This window comes from Mycteria americana, chromosome 1 (genome assembly GCF_035582795.1).
Source record: "Mycteria americana isolate JAX WOST 10 ecotype Jacksonville Zoo and Gardens chromosome 1, USCA_MyAme_1.0, whole genome shotgun sequence".
In the NCBI taxonomy this organism is placed as follows: domain Eukaryota; kingdom Metazoa; phylum Chordata; class Aves; order Ciconiiformes; family Ciconiidae; genus Mycteria; species Mycteria americana.
This window is the reverse complement of record NC_134365.1, coordinates 57,999,787-58,015,639: the sequence shown is the minus strand read 5'-3', so window position 1 is coordinate 58,015,639 and position 15,853 is coordinate 57,999,787. Positions and strand designations below refer to the sequence as shown.

The following is a 15,853-nucleotide window of genomic DNA, read 5'->3' as shown; positions in this document are numbered from 1 at the left end:
ATTTCAGCGTGGGCTGAGTTTCCGGGCTCCGGAAGAACAGGTTTTATGCCAATTCCCTACACCAGCGGCCAGGCTGTTTCCATCCTTGTTCATCCTCCCGCAGGTCTTCTGGCCTTGGTCAGCAGCCCCAAAAGCTCCTCGCAGGGCTCCTGCAGTTTTAATAGGAGGGTCTTCTGGACCAATCTCCCCCCCTTATTTCACCTCCTCCTAAGTTTGCGACTCCAGCAATGGTTTTGGACATTTCCTCCTCCAAAAGCTGCTGTCCTTCCTAATTATGCTGCTGTTATTTGGGTGCACAAGCAGAGGTCACCTGTTGAACCCCCTCCTGTTAGTGATGTGGGGGTGAGCCTCCAGCTCAGCAAAGCCCTTGAGCTTATGCTCCAGCTGAAGTAGGTACTAGAGGGGGTTTTTTTCTTCAAAAAAACCCCTCAACTTTGAGGAGATGTGCTGAAGGAGAGAGCCCCAGAGCTTGTTTTATGGCATTAAATACCCTCCAGAAGGAGCAGCGGGAGCCATGGGGACGGTTCTGGCTCAGTGAGGAGACCCCACCGGCACGCCAGCAATTGCAGGGCCCTGGGGAAAACCGGGTCCTCTGGTTTATGCTCCTTTATGCTCCGATTTCCCCAAATACGGGTGAGGTTGTGCCTTTCCTAGGAGGGACAGGACCCACTGAGGGTCAAAAGCATTGTGCAGACCTGGCCATGGGTTGCTCTAGAATAGGTGGCTCCACGAGCTGTGTCGAGGGCAAACCAGCTCATGCCTAGCTAGGTCAGGAATTCATTACCAGTACTTAATTAGATTTATACCCCATGTGAGCTCCTCGCCATCACGGTCTGACCTGGAGGCCATGATTTCCCACTGGTTTCTGCTTCCCTGTCGTGGCAATGGGGGTTCCTCCTCCACGGAGAGGTGCTTCCCCCCAGCCCCCAGCAGCAGCCTGTACCCCATGCTGCTCCACAACGGTATAGATGAGAGGTGCCCAAACTGTGACACCCCCCTGAGGCAACGATACCTAGACACTCGCGATGATATTCCTGCAATGCCAGCTACGCAGCTGCGGGCTGGCCCTCTCCCTCCAGGGATGCCACCCTGAGCATCCCAGGGAAGGACACCTCGGCTTGGGCCAGCCGGTCCCCTCTGTCCCCGCAGCGACCTCGCACCCCATGGGAGGCTCGAACAGAAAACATCACGTTTATTGTTCACGATCAGCTTTACAAAAGAAACATCCCAACACGGGCGCGCGTCAGGGGCCCCTTTCACGAACGTGCATTAGAGAAAGCGCGCGAGCGAGCGAGGAAGAGGGGGGCAGCTCGGCGGGGTGCACGAAGGTCACAGTGTTTCCCACTTGGCACGAGGGCTGCGCCCCGTCCCCACTGCGTCCCCCACGGCAGGCTGAGCCGCCCCACTGCCGGTGGGGACCCTGTGGGGGGGCAATGCTGGGTGGCAGGGCTGTCCCCTCTGCCCGCTTCGCCTCCCCCGGGCTGGGGGGCAGCCGTCACCAAAAGCGCAAAGTGGGACTTGGGTGGGGGGGAGCACTGGAAGCTGGACACCGCATTGAGCAACCATGAGACCCCCGAAATAACCCTCCCCCCCACCCCCAACACACACACACACACACGCACTCTCACGTATTGAGACATCGGTGACCACGCAGCGTGGAAACAGCGTATTCTCAGGCACTCCACAGGGAAAATACCTGCCCCCCCCATCACGCCCCAGTTCCAAGGCCGGCGGTGGCCCCGTCCCTGGCCAGGAGCAGCTCAAAGCAGGGGACCCAGGTGGAGGCGAGGGCAGCAACCCAATCCAGCGCCCAAAAGGCCGGGGGACGGAGGGCAGGGCTCCTCTGGCCACCACCATCCTCCACCTCCTTGGGTTTTTTTCTTGCTTTTGCTCCCTTCAATGGCAGTGCTGCGCTCCCTCCCCCTCGGCCAGGGCTGGGGGAGAGGCTTTGCCCCTTTCCCCCTGTTCCTTTGGTGGCCGACCGACCCCCCAGCTGGGGGGGGTCCCGCTCTGCTTCCCTCTGCCTCGAAAGCCTGACTCCCCTCGGGCAGCCCTGCCCAAACAGGCAGCAGAGGCAGGGGAAGGGGTGCAGGAGGGGAGCATCGCCCCGCCGACCCTCCGCCATCCTCCCTCCGCCTCCCCGGGGCTGTGCTTGAAAACCCAGAGCGGCAGGAGAAGAGGGGATGGGGCCGGCGGGGAAGATGCTCACGGCCATCTGGAGTACGGGCTCACAAAACCAGGCAGTGGGGCGCGAGAAATAAATAAGAAAAGGGGATGTGTTTGGGGGATGCCCGCACGCTGGTATCCCACTGAGGCTGGACCGTGCTTGGGGCAGACGGAGGTCTCCTTCCCACTCCCCATTGGGGCTGACAAGGCGGGGACCCTCGCCGTACCGGAGACGCCTGCGGGTATGGCGAGGTCCTCCCGAAACAGAAGCGGGGCGAGGCAAGACCCAGGGGCAGGCGTGCCAGAAGGGGGGACAAGCCACGCCGCCGGCATGAGGGCAAGAGGGAGGCTGCCGGGGCCACCCCCCTTCCCTGGGACGCCAGCGCGGGGGGCTTGAGCATTGCCCTGGTGTGGCGGCAAGGATCGGTGGTCTGGGAAAGGAGAAAGGGGCTCCCCGCTGTCTCCTTCGGGGCTGCCGCCGGGTTCCTTGGCGCTGGGGAGGGGGTGAGGGGCCACTCATGCCTTCCTCCCTTCCTCGCAGGCGGTGAATCCCCCCTTGCTGGCACCCCCGAAGACCTCCACCGCCTGGTCGTCCCACTGGATCACATTGCCTTGGAGGTGGGACGTGCAGTTGGCCAAGCCCAGGATCTCCGCCGGCGCCAGCATGTGGTCCCACACGCTGAACTGTGCCAGCTCTCCCACGAAGGCCTGCGTGGCGTCAAAGCGGCCACCCAGCGTGTCCTGGGAAAGAGCAGAAGAGGTGACGGGACAGGGATGGGGACAGGGATGGGGCGGGAGAGGGGATGCACATCCACCAGGCAAACAGGGTGGAGGAGAGGGGGAGAAGCAGAGCGAGATGCCCGAAGGCAAGGAGGGGAAGGGATGGACACGTGGGGAGATGCAAGCAGACAAGGTGGGGAGCAAATGGGGGACAGAGGGATGGGGAGAGGGAAGAGGAGAAGATGATGAGCACACATGGCCTGCCTGGAGGTCGGATGAGCAGGCAGGAGAGCCCCTTGCCCACACTGCCAATGTGCCCTGCCTGCGCCGCCCTTGCCCCATTTGGGGGCTGCCCCCCCCCCCCCGGCCGGCTTCGTGCCGGAGCAATGCGAACTGGCAGCCCTCGGTGTCAGGCTGGCACGTACCTGCTCCTGGCCCAGGATGATGACGCCCTGGGGCTTGATGGCGTGCCAGGAGGCCAGGTTCTCGCCGGCACCCCGCTGCTCACCATCCTGGTACGCCGACCACTTGCCATCCCGGGTGGTCCACGCCACGCAGACGTGGTGCCAGGCCTTGTCCTTCAGGCTCAGCGGCAGTTGGGCAACCTTCGCGAGAAGAGCAAGAGCCCGGTGCTCAGTGCGATTGCCAGAGGACCCCGGCGTCCGCCCAGCCCTTCGCAGAGCAAGCGGTGCACCCCCACGGCGGTGGCACCGCCAATTCTAGACATCTGGATGCGCTGCTTCTCCCTCTCAAAACCCACCCCGGCGAGCCATCCTCCCCATCCTCCTCATCCTCCTGCCTCGCCCCTCCGCCCCGGGCCCCTTCCTCCCAGCTCCCCCACCCCGGTACCTCCAGGAGCATCATTTCCCAGGAGGGTTGAAGCAAGGGAGATGAGGGCAGGGGCTTCCCTCCCGTCCCCCCTCCAGCTGGACTGACCTTGTCATTGATGAGCAGTTCCAGGGGGTTGGTGCCCCACTCCAGCAGCACGATCTCGTTGGCTTGGCTTGGGACGGAGTAGGAGAAAGGGGTGCCAAGCCCCGCCAGGGCCTTGGACTTCAGCCACATGCAGATGGTGAAGGCGTAGAGCTCCGGCAGGCTCTTCTTCATGCGGGCGTACATGTAGTTGTTCTGCACCGGGATGGTCACCTTGAAGGCATCAGGAGGGCTGTAGCCTGGCGGTCCTACGTGTCAAGGATGGGGAGGAAAGGAGGGTCAGCATCCATTGCTGGGATGAGGGCGGCTTGTCCCAGGACCCCCCAGCCACCTCCGTCCCTGTCGGGCAGGACTCACCGTGCTCCAGCTCCGTCACCCGGTTCTGGAGGGAGTTCAGCTCCTTCTCGATGTCGTGCTGCTGCTGGCTGCGGTCGGTGCTGGCGGCCTGGCGCTCCTTCTGCAGGGTCAGGATCTTGGAGAGGAGCTGCTCCTCCAGCTGCTCCATCTTGGTGTGGAGGGCATCGCGGGCGAGCGCCGGGGCGGTGGGCGCCGAGCCGTTGGTGCGGGCTGGCAGCTCCTGCTGCACTCGGCAGCAGCCACGATGGGAGAGAGAGAGAAAGGAGGGAGAGAAGAGAAAACTCAGCACTGTGTCACTGGGAGAGGTTAAATAAGGACGTGCCCAGCCCGCACCACCACGGGGAGCGCTGGGACCACAACCCCACATCCGCAGCGGGGTCTTCTCCAAGAGCCTCCAGCTGACTTTGTACCTCCCCTTTCAGAGTCCCCATTGAGTTTGTTACCGTGAAACGAAGCTTGGCTGCTCCTAATGACTTTCAGAGACAGAGCAAGGACGGGACGCACGGGCGCTCGGGTCATCCCTTGGCTCTGCTCCTGCGAGCAGCCTCCCACGAGGAGGGGACAACACAAGAAGGAGCTCAGAGCTCCCCGTCCCCACCGCACGGGAGGCTGCTTCGCCACGGCCAGCATGTTAACATCACGTTACGGGGCTGTAATCCTCTTAGCCCAGCTCAGCCGGCACAGGGGGATGCGTGCACGCGTGCCAGGTTGGGCAGGTAGCTCTCCGTAAGCGTAAGCCAGCCTCTCCTGGGCCATTGGGATGCCACAGAGAAGCGGGACCAGTGGTAGGTCCTCCAGTCCTCAAGACATGACCCATCACTTGAGGATATTGAGCACATCTTGTCCCATCAGGGTTAAAACCCAGACCAAACTCTTCCCTTGGCTGAGCCAAAACCTGGCGCCTGGCGAAGATGCTCCCAACCGGTACTGCACCCTGCAAAGACCCCAGATCCCACCTCGCTGGGAGACCCCATCCCATCTGGAAGATAACCAGGCTGGAAAGGAGAAGGTGGCCCTTTGCCACGCTCCTGGTGTTTCTCTGTAAACAGCAGGCCTCTCCCTTCCCCATATCCTGGGGGCATTAGGCTCTCTGCCGTGGGCTTGGAAAGATGGTGACCACCTTCCTGAAGGTGCTGGAGCGGCCGTGGTGGCCCCTGCTTTGGCCTCTGCCAGACCAAGAGGGGTCTGCATGGCTGATTCAGCCCTGGACATTCGCACGGCTTGTGCTGGTGGGACACGGGGTGATGTTATCCCTGCTGATCTGGACAGGCCCCCGCCAGCCTTGGAGCTGGGCTGAAGGAGGTCACCACACTCATCTGTGGTGGTGGCTTCCAGCTTTTTCTTCTTCCCTATATCCGGCTTTTCCAGGATGGACAGGACTTGATGATCACGTGCAGAAAGATGCAAGGGGGAGATGCCCCCTGTGTCACCCCCGATCTTTGCAATCCATCCCAAACAACAGAGGGGAGCGGAAGGCCGGAGGAAAGCCAGGTTTGGCCGGGCAGGATGCAACCTTGGCAGATGGGAACAGCAGGGAGAAGGTAGCAGGGAGAGGGCGAGCGAGAAGATGGCGTTGGTATGAGCACAAACTGCCCTGCACCGGGCAGGAACACGCTCAGGCTGCAGGTAAGAGGGTGGCTACGACACCTCGGGGTCTGGAAAAGCCTCCAGCGGGGTCTGCCAGGACAAACCCACAGGTTTTGTGAGGAAAAACAACATGGAGAACCAAAACCCAGCAAGAAAAGAGAGGTGGTGCAGGGGACATCTGCCAGCCCTGACCGAACGCCAGCTCTCGCCGCCGGCTTGCTCCTGCGGCACTGGGGATGCGGAGAGCAAAACCTCTCTGGGAAGGGAAAAGCGCCCGGCAAAGGGCATCCTGCCTTTGGTCTCTGTAAACCAGGGAGGGATTAGGTGGTGGAGAGGGGGCTTTAGCCCTTTTTTGGGAGGGGGTCTTGGGGACCTGCCAGCGCAGCCAGCTGAGAAGCAGGGGCGGGATGGCAGGCGGGAAGGAAAGGCGAGTGGAAAGGTTAATTCCCATCCTCCCAGCAGGGATGATTCCCACCCGGCGCTGCCCGTGCTCATATCCAAGCGGAGCTGGCTGTGTTGGCGAGGGGCAGCACAGGTGGGATGGGGGGGTCGCCTTCGCCTCTTTGTCCGCATCCCCGCGGGCTCTGAGAGCTTTTCTCATCCCTTCGGGCCGCCTGGCTGCGGCGGAGGCCGGCGTGCTCCTGTCTGCCGCACGCTTTGATTGCTCGAGCTGCAGGTTTGGAGCCTACGTCCCTGCTTTCATGCACGGCTCCATCTGTTAATGACGAAAAAAGAAAAGGCTGGGAGCTTTTGTCACTCTCGCTAGCCCCCAGTAGCCTGCCCTACATTATTCAGTAATGACTGAGCGCTTTTTTTTTTTCCTCCCGCTTTTCTCCCTGCTGCTATTTTCTTCCCTCTGTAACTTTTCTCCCTATGGCTTTTTCATTTCTCTGGCTTTGGAGCGTCTCCTCCTGATGCTCCCCTCTGCGCACCCACACGCTGTCTCTCCCCTTTTGCTCAATTCCTTCCCCTTTCCTGAGTTTTCCCCCTTCCATCCCTCCCTCCAGCTCTTCCTGGCCCCTCCAGCCCAGCAGCCAGGGCACTGGCAGCCGGACCCACACAAATGGCCAAACCACTGCCGGCCCCATGTTCCTCGTGGCAAGGGATGCAGCCGGTACCCTCATCCAGCAGAGTTTGGGGGCCACCCCGTCATCCCAGCAGACACCACCCCGTCATCCCAGCAGCCAGACCATGGCTGGACAGGAGACCGGACCTCCCCATCCCACCCCCCGCAGCCGGGACGTGCTGGGTGATCCCCCCCAGTGCCGAGATGGGCTGCATCCCCTAACCATCCTCTGCATCATCTGAGCTGTCACTCGAGCATCTTTCTCCCAAATCAAATTATTTGCAAAATTATTAATGCTAGCTGTGCAGCTGTTATCTACCGGTGACCTTTGGGGAGGGGAGAGGGGGGGAAGCACATTCTCCCCGGCTGTTCGGCAAGCGCCCGGCTTCCCATCTGCCGCCGCGCAGGCAGCAGGGGAGTGGGCAGCGGGTGCGGGGGAGGCTTGCGCGACGCTTTTTGGCCACCGGAGCCGGCAAAAAAAGATTGAAAGATGCCAGGTAATATTAATCACGTTAAATGTCAGCGGCTGGCGGGGGGGCGGGGAGGAGGAGGCTGGGGGCCAGGGCAGCCACGTCGGCGTGCGCTCGCTCGGGCTGTAGCCCTCAATCGGCAAATTCACTTTGATTTATGTAAGGAGATCAGAGCCTCATTTACTAATGCACGGGCAAATCTGGGCCCTACCGCTCCCCCTCAGCTGCCGGCACGCAAGTGCCCACCTTAGCTGCTGGGACGGGGCGGGCAGGACCACAGGACGATGCCTGCGGGACGATGCCCTCGGCACATCCCAGGGATCACGATGCTGAGCTGGGTGTGCACACGCAGTGGCCCCATTCCCTTTCCCAGACCCACGAATCCTCCCAGCCTGCCCGCAGCTCCTCCATGGCCACCACGGTGGGATGCTCACTGCTGCAGGATGGCACACCTGCCGCGCCGGGGTTTTTCGGACCCTGCCACCTTTTCGGATCCTTTTGGACCCAGGCAAGAGCTTGGGGGTCACTAAACTCCAGGAGGGACTGCCTGGGGTGAGGGGCAAGCAGGGATGCATTGGCCTTTCCCTCCTCCTCCTCGCAAGAGAAGAGCTCGCTGCCAATTCCCGTCCCCCTCAAACCTCGCTCGGGGCCCGGGACTGTCACGATTTGGGAGTCTCCATCCCCGCTCGGCCGGAAACGGAGGCAGGCGGTCGGCTCGCTCCTGTTTCCATGCCCTTACCCGCAGATTTCACAACGGCACAGCTGGGCCGGCACGGCCACGCGCCGGCTGAGAAGCAAACAGGCTGTTACGGTTCTGCCGAGGCCAGGTCCCCTGTAGGGCCCATGGGGCTGCCCCCCCTCCTGGTCAGCTCCCCTCCGAGGGACGATGGGAACGAGGAGGGCGTCTGCACCCCGGCATAGCCCAGGGGGCCGAGGCAATTCCCTCCTCCCTCCGAAACCGCTCCATTTCCATTTGCAGCAGTAATTAAAAGCATGGAAAAGGAGCATCTGGGCCCCTCGGCTCCGCATGCCAAGATGCGCCCGAGCGTACAGACGTAAGCACGTGCGGAGAGCGGGGGGGACCCCTCAAAAACAGGAGGAAAAAGCCCAGCCAGGCTGCTGCGCACGAGGAAAGCACGAGCGATGGCTTGGGGGGGGTTAGGAGGAGGCGATGGAAGATGTCCCCATGTGAACACCATGCTGGCGCTTGCCCGGCCCTGCCGAAATGGTGGAGGGCAAAGAACGAGCCCATGGGGGCCCTCCCTGCATCCCCCCCCCCAGGAAACCCTGCCGCCGTGCCACCAAAATTAAGAATCAAATGACTTAATAGGTTTTTCGGTGCATCGATAAATTTTGTTATGCCTTACAGCTGGGGCCGAGAGCACCCAGATTAGATCAGCGATCTTCCACCAGCCCCCTCCCCGCAATTGCAGCTCTGGAGCCTCCGGCAGTAATCCCTGCCAGCAAACCCACCGCCTGCGGGGAGATGCCCTGGGACGCAGCCTTCCCGGGGGGGCCCAGGGCATTTTGTGGCATCCCTCTCCTGAGACTAAGCCAGCCCGGGCTTCACCAGGGCTTTCTCTCCTTCCTTCCCTCCCACCGGGTTTTCCAGAGCCTCTGGCATGTTGGTGGCCCCCCTGAGACTGTCCCCATCCAGGTCACCTTTTGGGGTGATCACCACCTCCCTTTAGGAGAGCTGCTGGGGCTGGGGGTGCCCCCCATGCCATGGGGTACCCCAGGAAGGTTCTCGGGGCCGACAGATGGAGCCACGCGGGATGGAGAGGCACAGGCACTCCACCATCAAGTTTTAGGTGTCTGCTCGTACGTAGGGGGGCAAAGGCAAGCCGGGGAAGGGGGCCACAGGCAACCATCACTGCACGGCCGAGGTGTGAGCCAGGGCTCGGCTGGCCGGGCTGCAGCCGTCACCGGGCTGGCCCAGGCGGCGTGTTACAGCAGGCTGGAGCCAGGGCAGCCAAAGTCCAGCCCACCTGCGACACGATGCCCTGTTTCCTGAGCCTGCAGGGCTTGCCGAGCCGCAGGGTGCTGTGTCTCCCCTGCAGAGTCCCCTTGGGACCCTGGGGTCCCCGGCAACACGAAAGGGAACACTTCTGGTGATGTGCTGCTTGTCTTCCTTATCAGTATGTGTGTGTTTGAGCCCTGACCCAGCATCGCTTCAGGCTCCCCGGGCGCACACGAGAGCCTGCTCCAGCCTTTGAGCTTCACCCTCCTCTACCCCAAACCTCCCACGATCGCCAGAAACCCCAGGGAGAGGGGCCAGGGCAGCTCACAGGTGATGCTGCCCCTTGGAGAAGGGGGAAGAGCATGGCTGGAGAGCAGCTAAAGGCCCAGTGCTCCCCAAGGTTCAAACTGATGTGCTGGGCACCGTCCCACTGTGCACTTGCCTGATCCTCACGCACACACAGGTGTGTGTGTGCAGGGGCTTAATTTTTCCCCTCCCTTTATTTCTGGGTGAGCACATCTGCTGCCTGCATGTGCATTTCTTAGCCTGGTTGTGTTATCCCGCTCATGGAAATCTGTTTGTTTGGAGCTGCAGGGGGCTTTCAGGGTGGCTCTGTCCCTCCCTTTGGCTGCATCGGGCTCCGGGCACCATGCTCAGCCGGGCTGCGCATCCCCCTCTCCCCACACGTGCCTCCCTGTTTGTTTTCTGCATATGTGTGCATTACCCTGGCAGCTCACGGGTGCTTCCTCTGGTCTCCAGCTCTTTCCCTGCGCGTGTGCATGTGTCTACTTGCCTTTCCCCATCTTTCTATCTCTGTTCATATCCCCGTTCATTACAATAACCCTCTCTCCCAGTCTCATTTCTCTGCCTGTGACCTTAGCGGCTCTGAATTTTCTGCCCGTGGCCTGCTGCTGCTGCGCCCACATGGCTGCAGTGAGGGGGGCAGAAGGGCAAAGCTGGGGAGAGGGACCCCATGGGGTGCTGCCTGACCCCCCTCCCAGCTCCGTGCTCCTGGAAGGAGTGGAGAGGGCAACAGGGAACCAAATGGGAAGATGAGGAGGTTGAGGACTTGCAGGAGGCTCCTTGCAGGTGGCTCTGGCCCCCGGCAGACCTCAGGGGACAACACAACCCCCAGAAAAGATGGGGCATCTGGAGCAACCCCCCCAGGGAAACCAGACAACTCCCCTCCAGCAGCTCTCGCACGCTCAAACTATTGCCCCAGCCTTATCCTGCAAAGTCTGCCAAGGTCCTTGTGACTGCTGAGCCCACATCAGCCCAAATAAATCGACACACGTGTGCCCTATGATGGGCCCCATCCCAGGCGTCACCATAGCACCTTTGGTGCCACTGGCTCGCGGCCGAGCCAGGGCTCAGCCCACCGGGCACACGCTGCACGGATGCTACAGTGTGGGGACCGAGGGTCCACGTCCCGAGTGCCGACAGCCTGATGCCGCAGTGATGGGCGCAGCAAGCGGCTCCGGCTGCCCCCTTCCCTACAGCTCCTACGAACCGCACCGGGAAGGGGTGCTGCGCTCGCGGCAGGTGGCACCGCGCTTTACTTTGCCAGATGTCCCGTCCATAACTGCAACGGGATCAGATGGGATTTACCTTTCTGCTACAGGGCAGGATCTGGCCCTGAGCTGCCAGCCTGCTGCCCTTGCTCCAGCAGAGGCCTCGGTGGGTGCTACAGGGCGAGCGAGGTGCCCTACCCGGGCGCAGGCTGGGGGGAAAGCAGGGCAGCCCTGGCCCCTTGGGACCACCCTGCTGCGGAGGGGAGAGAGGGGGGCTGAGGGCGAGCCCCTTGCCCCTGGGCAGAGACCTCAGGGACGAGCGGGGCGAGGACAACCTTCCCGAAGCCTCGCGAGGGGGCCGAGCCGGTTTGGGGTGCGGGTGGCAGCAGGCCTGGGGAATGGTGTCTAGGGGAGCACCCCCGCCCCCCCCGGCCCCCGGGAGCATCCCTCGCACCTCTATCCGGTCGATGCGGTCCTGGAGGGCGCGGACGGCCTCCTCCAGCTCCCGCACGGCGGGCGGCTCGGCGGGGGGGTGGCCCATGGTGCCGGGGCGCGGGGCGGCGCGGAGCCCGGCGGCGGCGGCGGGCGGGGCGGCGGCGGCGGGGGGGCTTCGCAGGCCGCCCTCGCAGCGGCTGAGCTTGCCGGTGAGCTCCCGGATGGTCTCCTGGTCCATGCGGATCCGCTCCTTCTGCTCCAGCGCCGTGCGGCGCAGCTGGGCCGCCGCGCTCCGCAGCGCCAGCAGCTCCTCGGGGCCGGGGCCGGGGCCGGCGGCGGGGCCGGTGCCGGTGGCCGGGCACTCGGCGCTCAGCGGCGTGCAGACGAAGCGGCTGAAGAGCGGCGGCGGCGGCCCCCCCGGCAGGCGCGGCCCGGCGCTGGCCAGAGCCTCGGCGGGGCCGTGCAGCGCTCCCAGCCCCTTGTCGGCGGCGGGCAGGAGGGCGGCGGCGGCCGAGTCATTGTCGGCGGCGGGGGCGGCGGCGGCGGGAGCGGCGGTGCCGGCCGGGTGGACGCTGGCGATGATGCAGATGATGGCCCCCAGGAAAGCCAGCATGCCCGCCGCCAGCAGCACTGCCAGAAACTTCAGGGTGGCAGCGGCGTGGGGGGCCCGAGCCCGCGGACGGCGAGAAAACAAAGCGGGCGGGGATGGAGGGAGGGATGGACCGACGGACGGCCCGGAGGGAGCCGGCGGGGAAGGAGGGTACCGGCAGCAGCACCGGCACCGGGGCCCCGGCGCGCCGCGCTTATATCTGCCGGGCGGCGCCGCACGCCCCGCCCCCGCCCCCGCCGCCGCCGCCCCGGCCCGGCCGTGCAGCCCCGCCCGGCCCTGCCCCTGTGAGGGACCCCCCCCCCCGCGTCCCTCCCCGGGCTGCGAGTGCGAGGGGCCCGGGCGGTGGGAGGTGAGCGGGCAAGGGGCGCGGGAGACGGGGAGGAGCGGGCGGGGAGGGGGGGGCACCCCGGGGAGCCCCCGGGGGCAGGCGGGGAGGGGCGCAGCCTAGGGTCGGGCTCGCTGAAAGCAGCCCGGTGGGAGCCAACAGCAAGGGGCTGCTCCTCCGGGACTGCCCAAGGGAGAATTTTCCCCAGGGAGATGCTCAGGCTGGAAGTAAAGGGCCCCTCGTTGCCCTGAGGGGCAACACCTCGCAGTCGGGTGTCCCCCGGGAGGGGCTCTGGGGCTACTGGCGGGCCCTTCCCTCCTTGCCTTTCTCCTAAAAATGAAACCAGCAACCTTCCAGCTCTTGGAAAATGCCTCCCCCGGGTCTCTGGCTCTTGGAAAATGCCTCCCCTCTCCCTGGCTCTCCCGCCCCAGACACGGCTGTTGCAGACAGCAGCCACGGGATGCCTCACCCCCTGTCCCGCACACCTGCGCCATCCGTTTGGGAAATAAATACCTACATTTGATCTTCCCCTACCATTACTTTATCCTAAACCACCTGTAAGGAAGACTTTAGGCACTGCAGGCACCCTCTCTCCCCTTGCTCCGACACAAGCCGTGCCGTGCCCTCTCCCCTCCCCAGGCATGCCGGTGCCTCGACTAGGCCAAGCAGCCCGGCTGAGCCAAGAGGAGCAGCGGAGGGAAAACAAACAAAATCGATTTTAAGCTCTGCTCAGTAATGGCAGGAAATCCTTCCTAGCCGGCAGGGAAGCGGCAGCGTGTGTGTGTTTGAAACAGCTCCAGTGCTGGATATGAAACACCGGTAAAGATTACATCTTCTCCCCCCCCAGGCACATTTGAGTGGATACCAAGGGAGCCAGAGCTACAAAGGCTCCTCAAATTTGGCTTCCTGCAAGCGGGGAGCAGGATGCTGCCGGCGGGGCATGGCCACCCTCTCCCTCCACAGAGTGCATTGCACCTGAGCCCCCCAAAATCCTTTCCGGCTCGTGGTGCTGGGACAAGGGGAGGAAGTCAGATGGGGTGGTTTAGAGAAGAGGGAGAGATGAAGGTAGCCATGAGAAGGAAAAGCGGAGGTGAGCATGGAGAGGGGTGAGAAGGTGGATGTGGAGAAAGCCCAGAGACAGGCACCTGGCCCCGGTGGTGAGGCTGGCGAGCACTCTGGGCAAACAAGGGCTCAGAGCGCTGGGACACTGGGCGCTGGTGCAGGATGCAAAGAAAATGGAAGCATGCGTCCCACGGCACAAAGGGAGGCCACCGGCCTCCTGCCTGCCCCTTCCTAGCGGTGGCAGGGGATTGCACCCCCCTGCGTCACGTCCTGCCTGCAGCCTGCCCACCCCTGTCAGCTGCCAGGCAGGAGCAGATTTGAAATGAACCCATGTGGGTGCTGAACCAGCCCACCCCACCCCACAGCACGCGGATCAGGGTGGGAAAGGCGTTCTTTACCTGCAACCCTGCAAAAAAAATGCCGTACACCCGTACGAGGCTTCTCAGGTCCCAGGCTGGGGGAAGCGATGCCGTGCTGGGGACTTTGCACTGGCCTGGCTGAGCGTCCCTCACATGCTGTCCAGACTTTATTGCCAAAGGCTGCAGAATTGCGGTGGCAAGGTTCATCCCTCTGGCTGACGCTGCCGTGGCGGTGAGTGGGGGGTGAGCCCCTCCACACCAGCCCCGACCCACTCGCCCATGCCGGGGCTGCGGGAGGTGGAAGAGTTGAGCGCTGCAGCTGGGCAGGGCTCACTGCGCCCGGGGTCCCGACATCTCCCGGTCCCTCAGCAGGGACCACAACTTCTTCCTGGAGACAAACAGGCGGCAGAAATAGATTTTCGCAGGGGGTGATGACTCAGGCTGGTGAGTAGCCAGAGCAGCCTCCCTGTCCCGGGAATAAAAGATTCAAAGATGCTCGGTGGGCAGCCAGCTCTGCAAGGACACAGTGATGCCAAAACCCTGCCCTCCTGTGGGCAACGGGACAGGGGAAGGTGACGGGGGGCTTTGGGGAGCCCAGTTTTGAATAGGATTGGTGACAGAAGCTGGTTTTAACAAGAGCTCACAGATTCAGCCCAGAGCGAGCGATTAAGGGATTTTCTTCCATCTAATTAATGCCCAAATGGTGTCTTGGGCTGGCAGCTGTCCCCAAGGGGTGGCCATGGGCAGGGCAAGGTGGGCCAAGGGGCCGCCCCGCCATGGCCCCTGGGTGAGAGGGACATTCGGGATGGGCTTCTGGCACCAGGGGAAGGAGATCAGCCTGCTCTCAGCCCAGCGGATGCACTGCCCCCCATCCAACCCTCCCGGCGGGAACAAGGCAACCCCTTGCTGGCCAGGGGAAGCCTTGGTCCATTCGTTATGCTCAGGCCAGCAGGGTAGTGGGGGTGAGGAATGGGGAGAGCCTTTTCCCAGGGGAGGGTAACCTGAGGTCCCTGGGGTGGGGGATTTCCGCCCCCCAAGCTATCACCCAGCTCAAGGGCACACCCAGGGCCACTCTAATGGGGCAAAAGGGCTCCTCCGCAGCTGCCACCCCACCAGCCCAGCTTCACCTTCTCCTTAGACCAGGAGCCTTCAGTCCATCTCACCTGGGGATCTGCAGACTCCACATAGCGTGGAAATCCCGGCTTCTTTCATTTCCAGGTCTCACGGCCCCACAGATGCAGCTCGCATCACTTCACCGCAGTTACAGGGTCTGCCTGTGCCAGCACGGTCACACAGGACCTCGTTGGACGTGTTCGGTCAAGGCTGGCGTCTGCCTCGCCAGCCTTCCTCTAGCTCCGGAAAGCGTGGGTCAGAGGTGGCTTCATTTGCTGTACTCAGGTCCAGCAAAAAGCCCACTTGCCTCTGAGCAGAACCAGGGCGCAGGGGCGAGGGAGACAGTGCTGGCCCCGCAGGCGTCGCGGCATGGAGCAGAGGCAAGGTGAGCCTGACTGCATGATGTGAACAGCATGAAACCTTGGCCGTGCTCCGCTTCGGCGGGCAGCGTTCCCTGCTCCCGGCCAGCCAAGACACATCACTGCTGGAGAGGGCTCTTCCGTGACTTTCCGAGCCTCGGACGCTGGAGAGGCATCTCAAGGCACCTGCAGCATTGGCTAACAAGGCAGTGACTCTTCCCCAGGAAACCCCAGCCCACCCCAATCTCTCCCCCTCCAGGCAAGACCCAGATCACCACGCAGAAGGGCACCCGAGGGTGTTTCGGTCAGAGCCAGCTCGACAGTGACATCCCAGAGCTGTGCCCAGACACCGCCCTTTCCCAGCACCCAGAAGTACTGACTTCCCCCTCCCCTTCCCCGCCTGCCTCAAGAGCTGGCACCCAAAACCCATCCGCTTTCCCCATCACATCTCCCGCCAATAGCACTTCCCCACCTGAAATTTTGCTGTAACCTTTCTATGGGCTAGAGACTAATGCAACGAATTTGGGGCTTTGATTACACACATTAAGAGCATTTTTCACCTTATTTCTTAGATTAGTGTGTCTTAAAGCACACTTAGGCACACCCTTTGGGAAAAGCCTAAAGCATTTTTCAGCCACCAAGGAGGAGGTTATGCTCAGATCAAATTTCATTTTTAAAGAAAAGGATGCAGGAAACCCATGGGAGGTTCTCCAAAAAACTTTGGAAGAGCGTATTCAGGTTCTGCTCGCTACAGTTTGGCCTTCCCAAAGTGCCTCCTCTTCCCTCAGCGTTACAGAAGTCTTGCTTGTCTGTTGTCGGA

General features: G+C 62.7%; 1 protein-coding gene across 1 annotated transcript; it reads right to left on the bottom strand.

Moving 5' to 3' along the window:
* Positions 1-1,172: 1,172 nt before the first annotated feature.
* NPTXR (neuronal pentraxin receptor) lies at positions 1,173-12,013 on the bottom strand. The gene is made up of 5 exons (XM_075500522.1): positions 11,225-12,013; positions 4,177-4,399; positions 3,823-4,067; positions 3,312-3,491; positions 1,173-2,907 (listed from the first exon to the last, which is right to left on the bottom strand). The coding sequence occupies exons 1-5, from the start codon at positions 11,816-11,818 to the stop codon at positions 2,683-2,685; spliced, it is 1,467 nt and encodes a 488-aa protein (XP_075356637.1). The 5' UTR covers positions 11,819-12,013; the 3' UTR covers positions 1,173-2,682.
* Positions 12,014-15,853: the final 3,840 nt, after the last annotated feature.

Bases quoted from the DNA above. Each gene is read 5' to 3' on its own strand.
- NPTXR (XM_075500522.1), bottom strand. From the start codon at position 11,818: ATGCTGGCTTTCCTGGGGGCCATCATCTGCATCATCGCCAGCGTCCAC. The intron at 4,400-11,224 runs GTGCGAGGGATG...TGCCGAGTGCAG, and splicing joins ACCGCATCGACCGGATAGAG to CAGGAGCTGCCAGCCCGCAC. The intron at 2,908-3,311 runs GTACGTGCCAGC...GCTCTTTCCCAG, and splicing joins TCATCCTGGGCCAGGAGCAG to GACACGCTGGGTGGCCGCTT.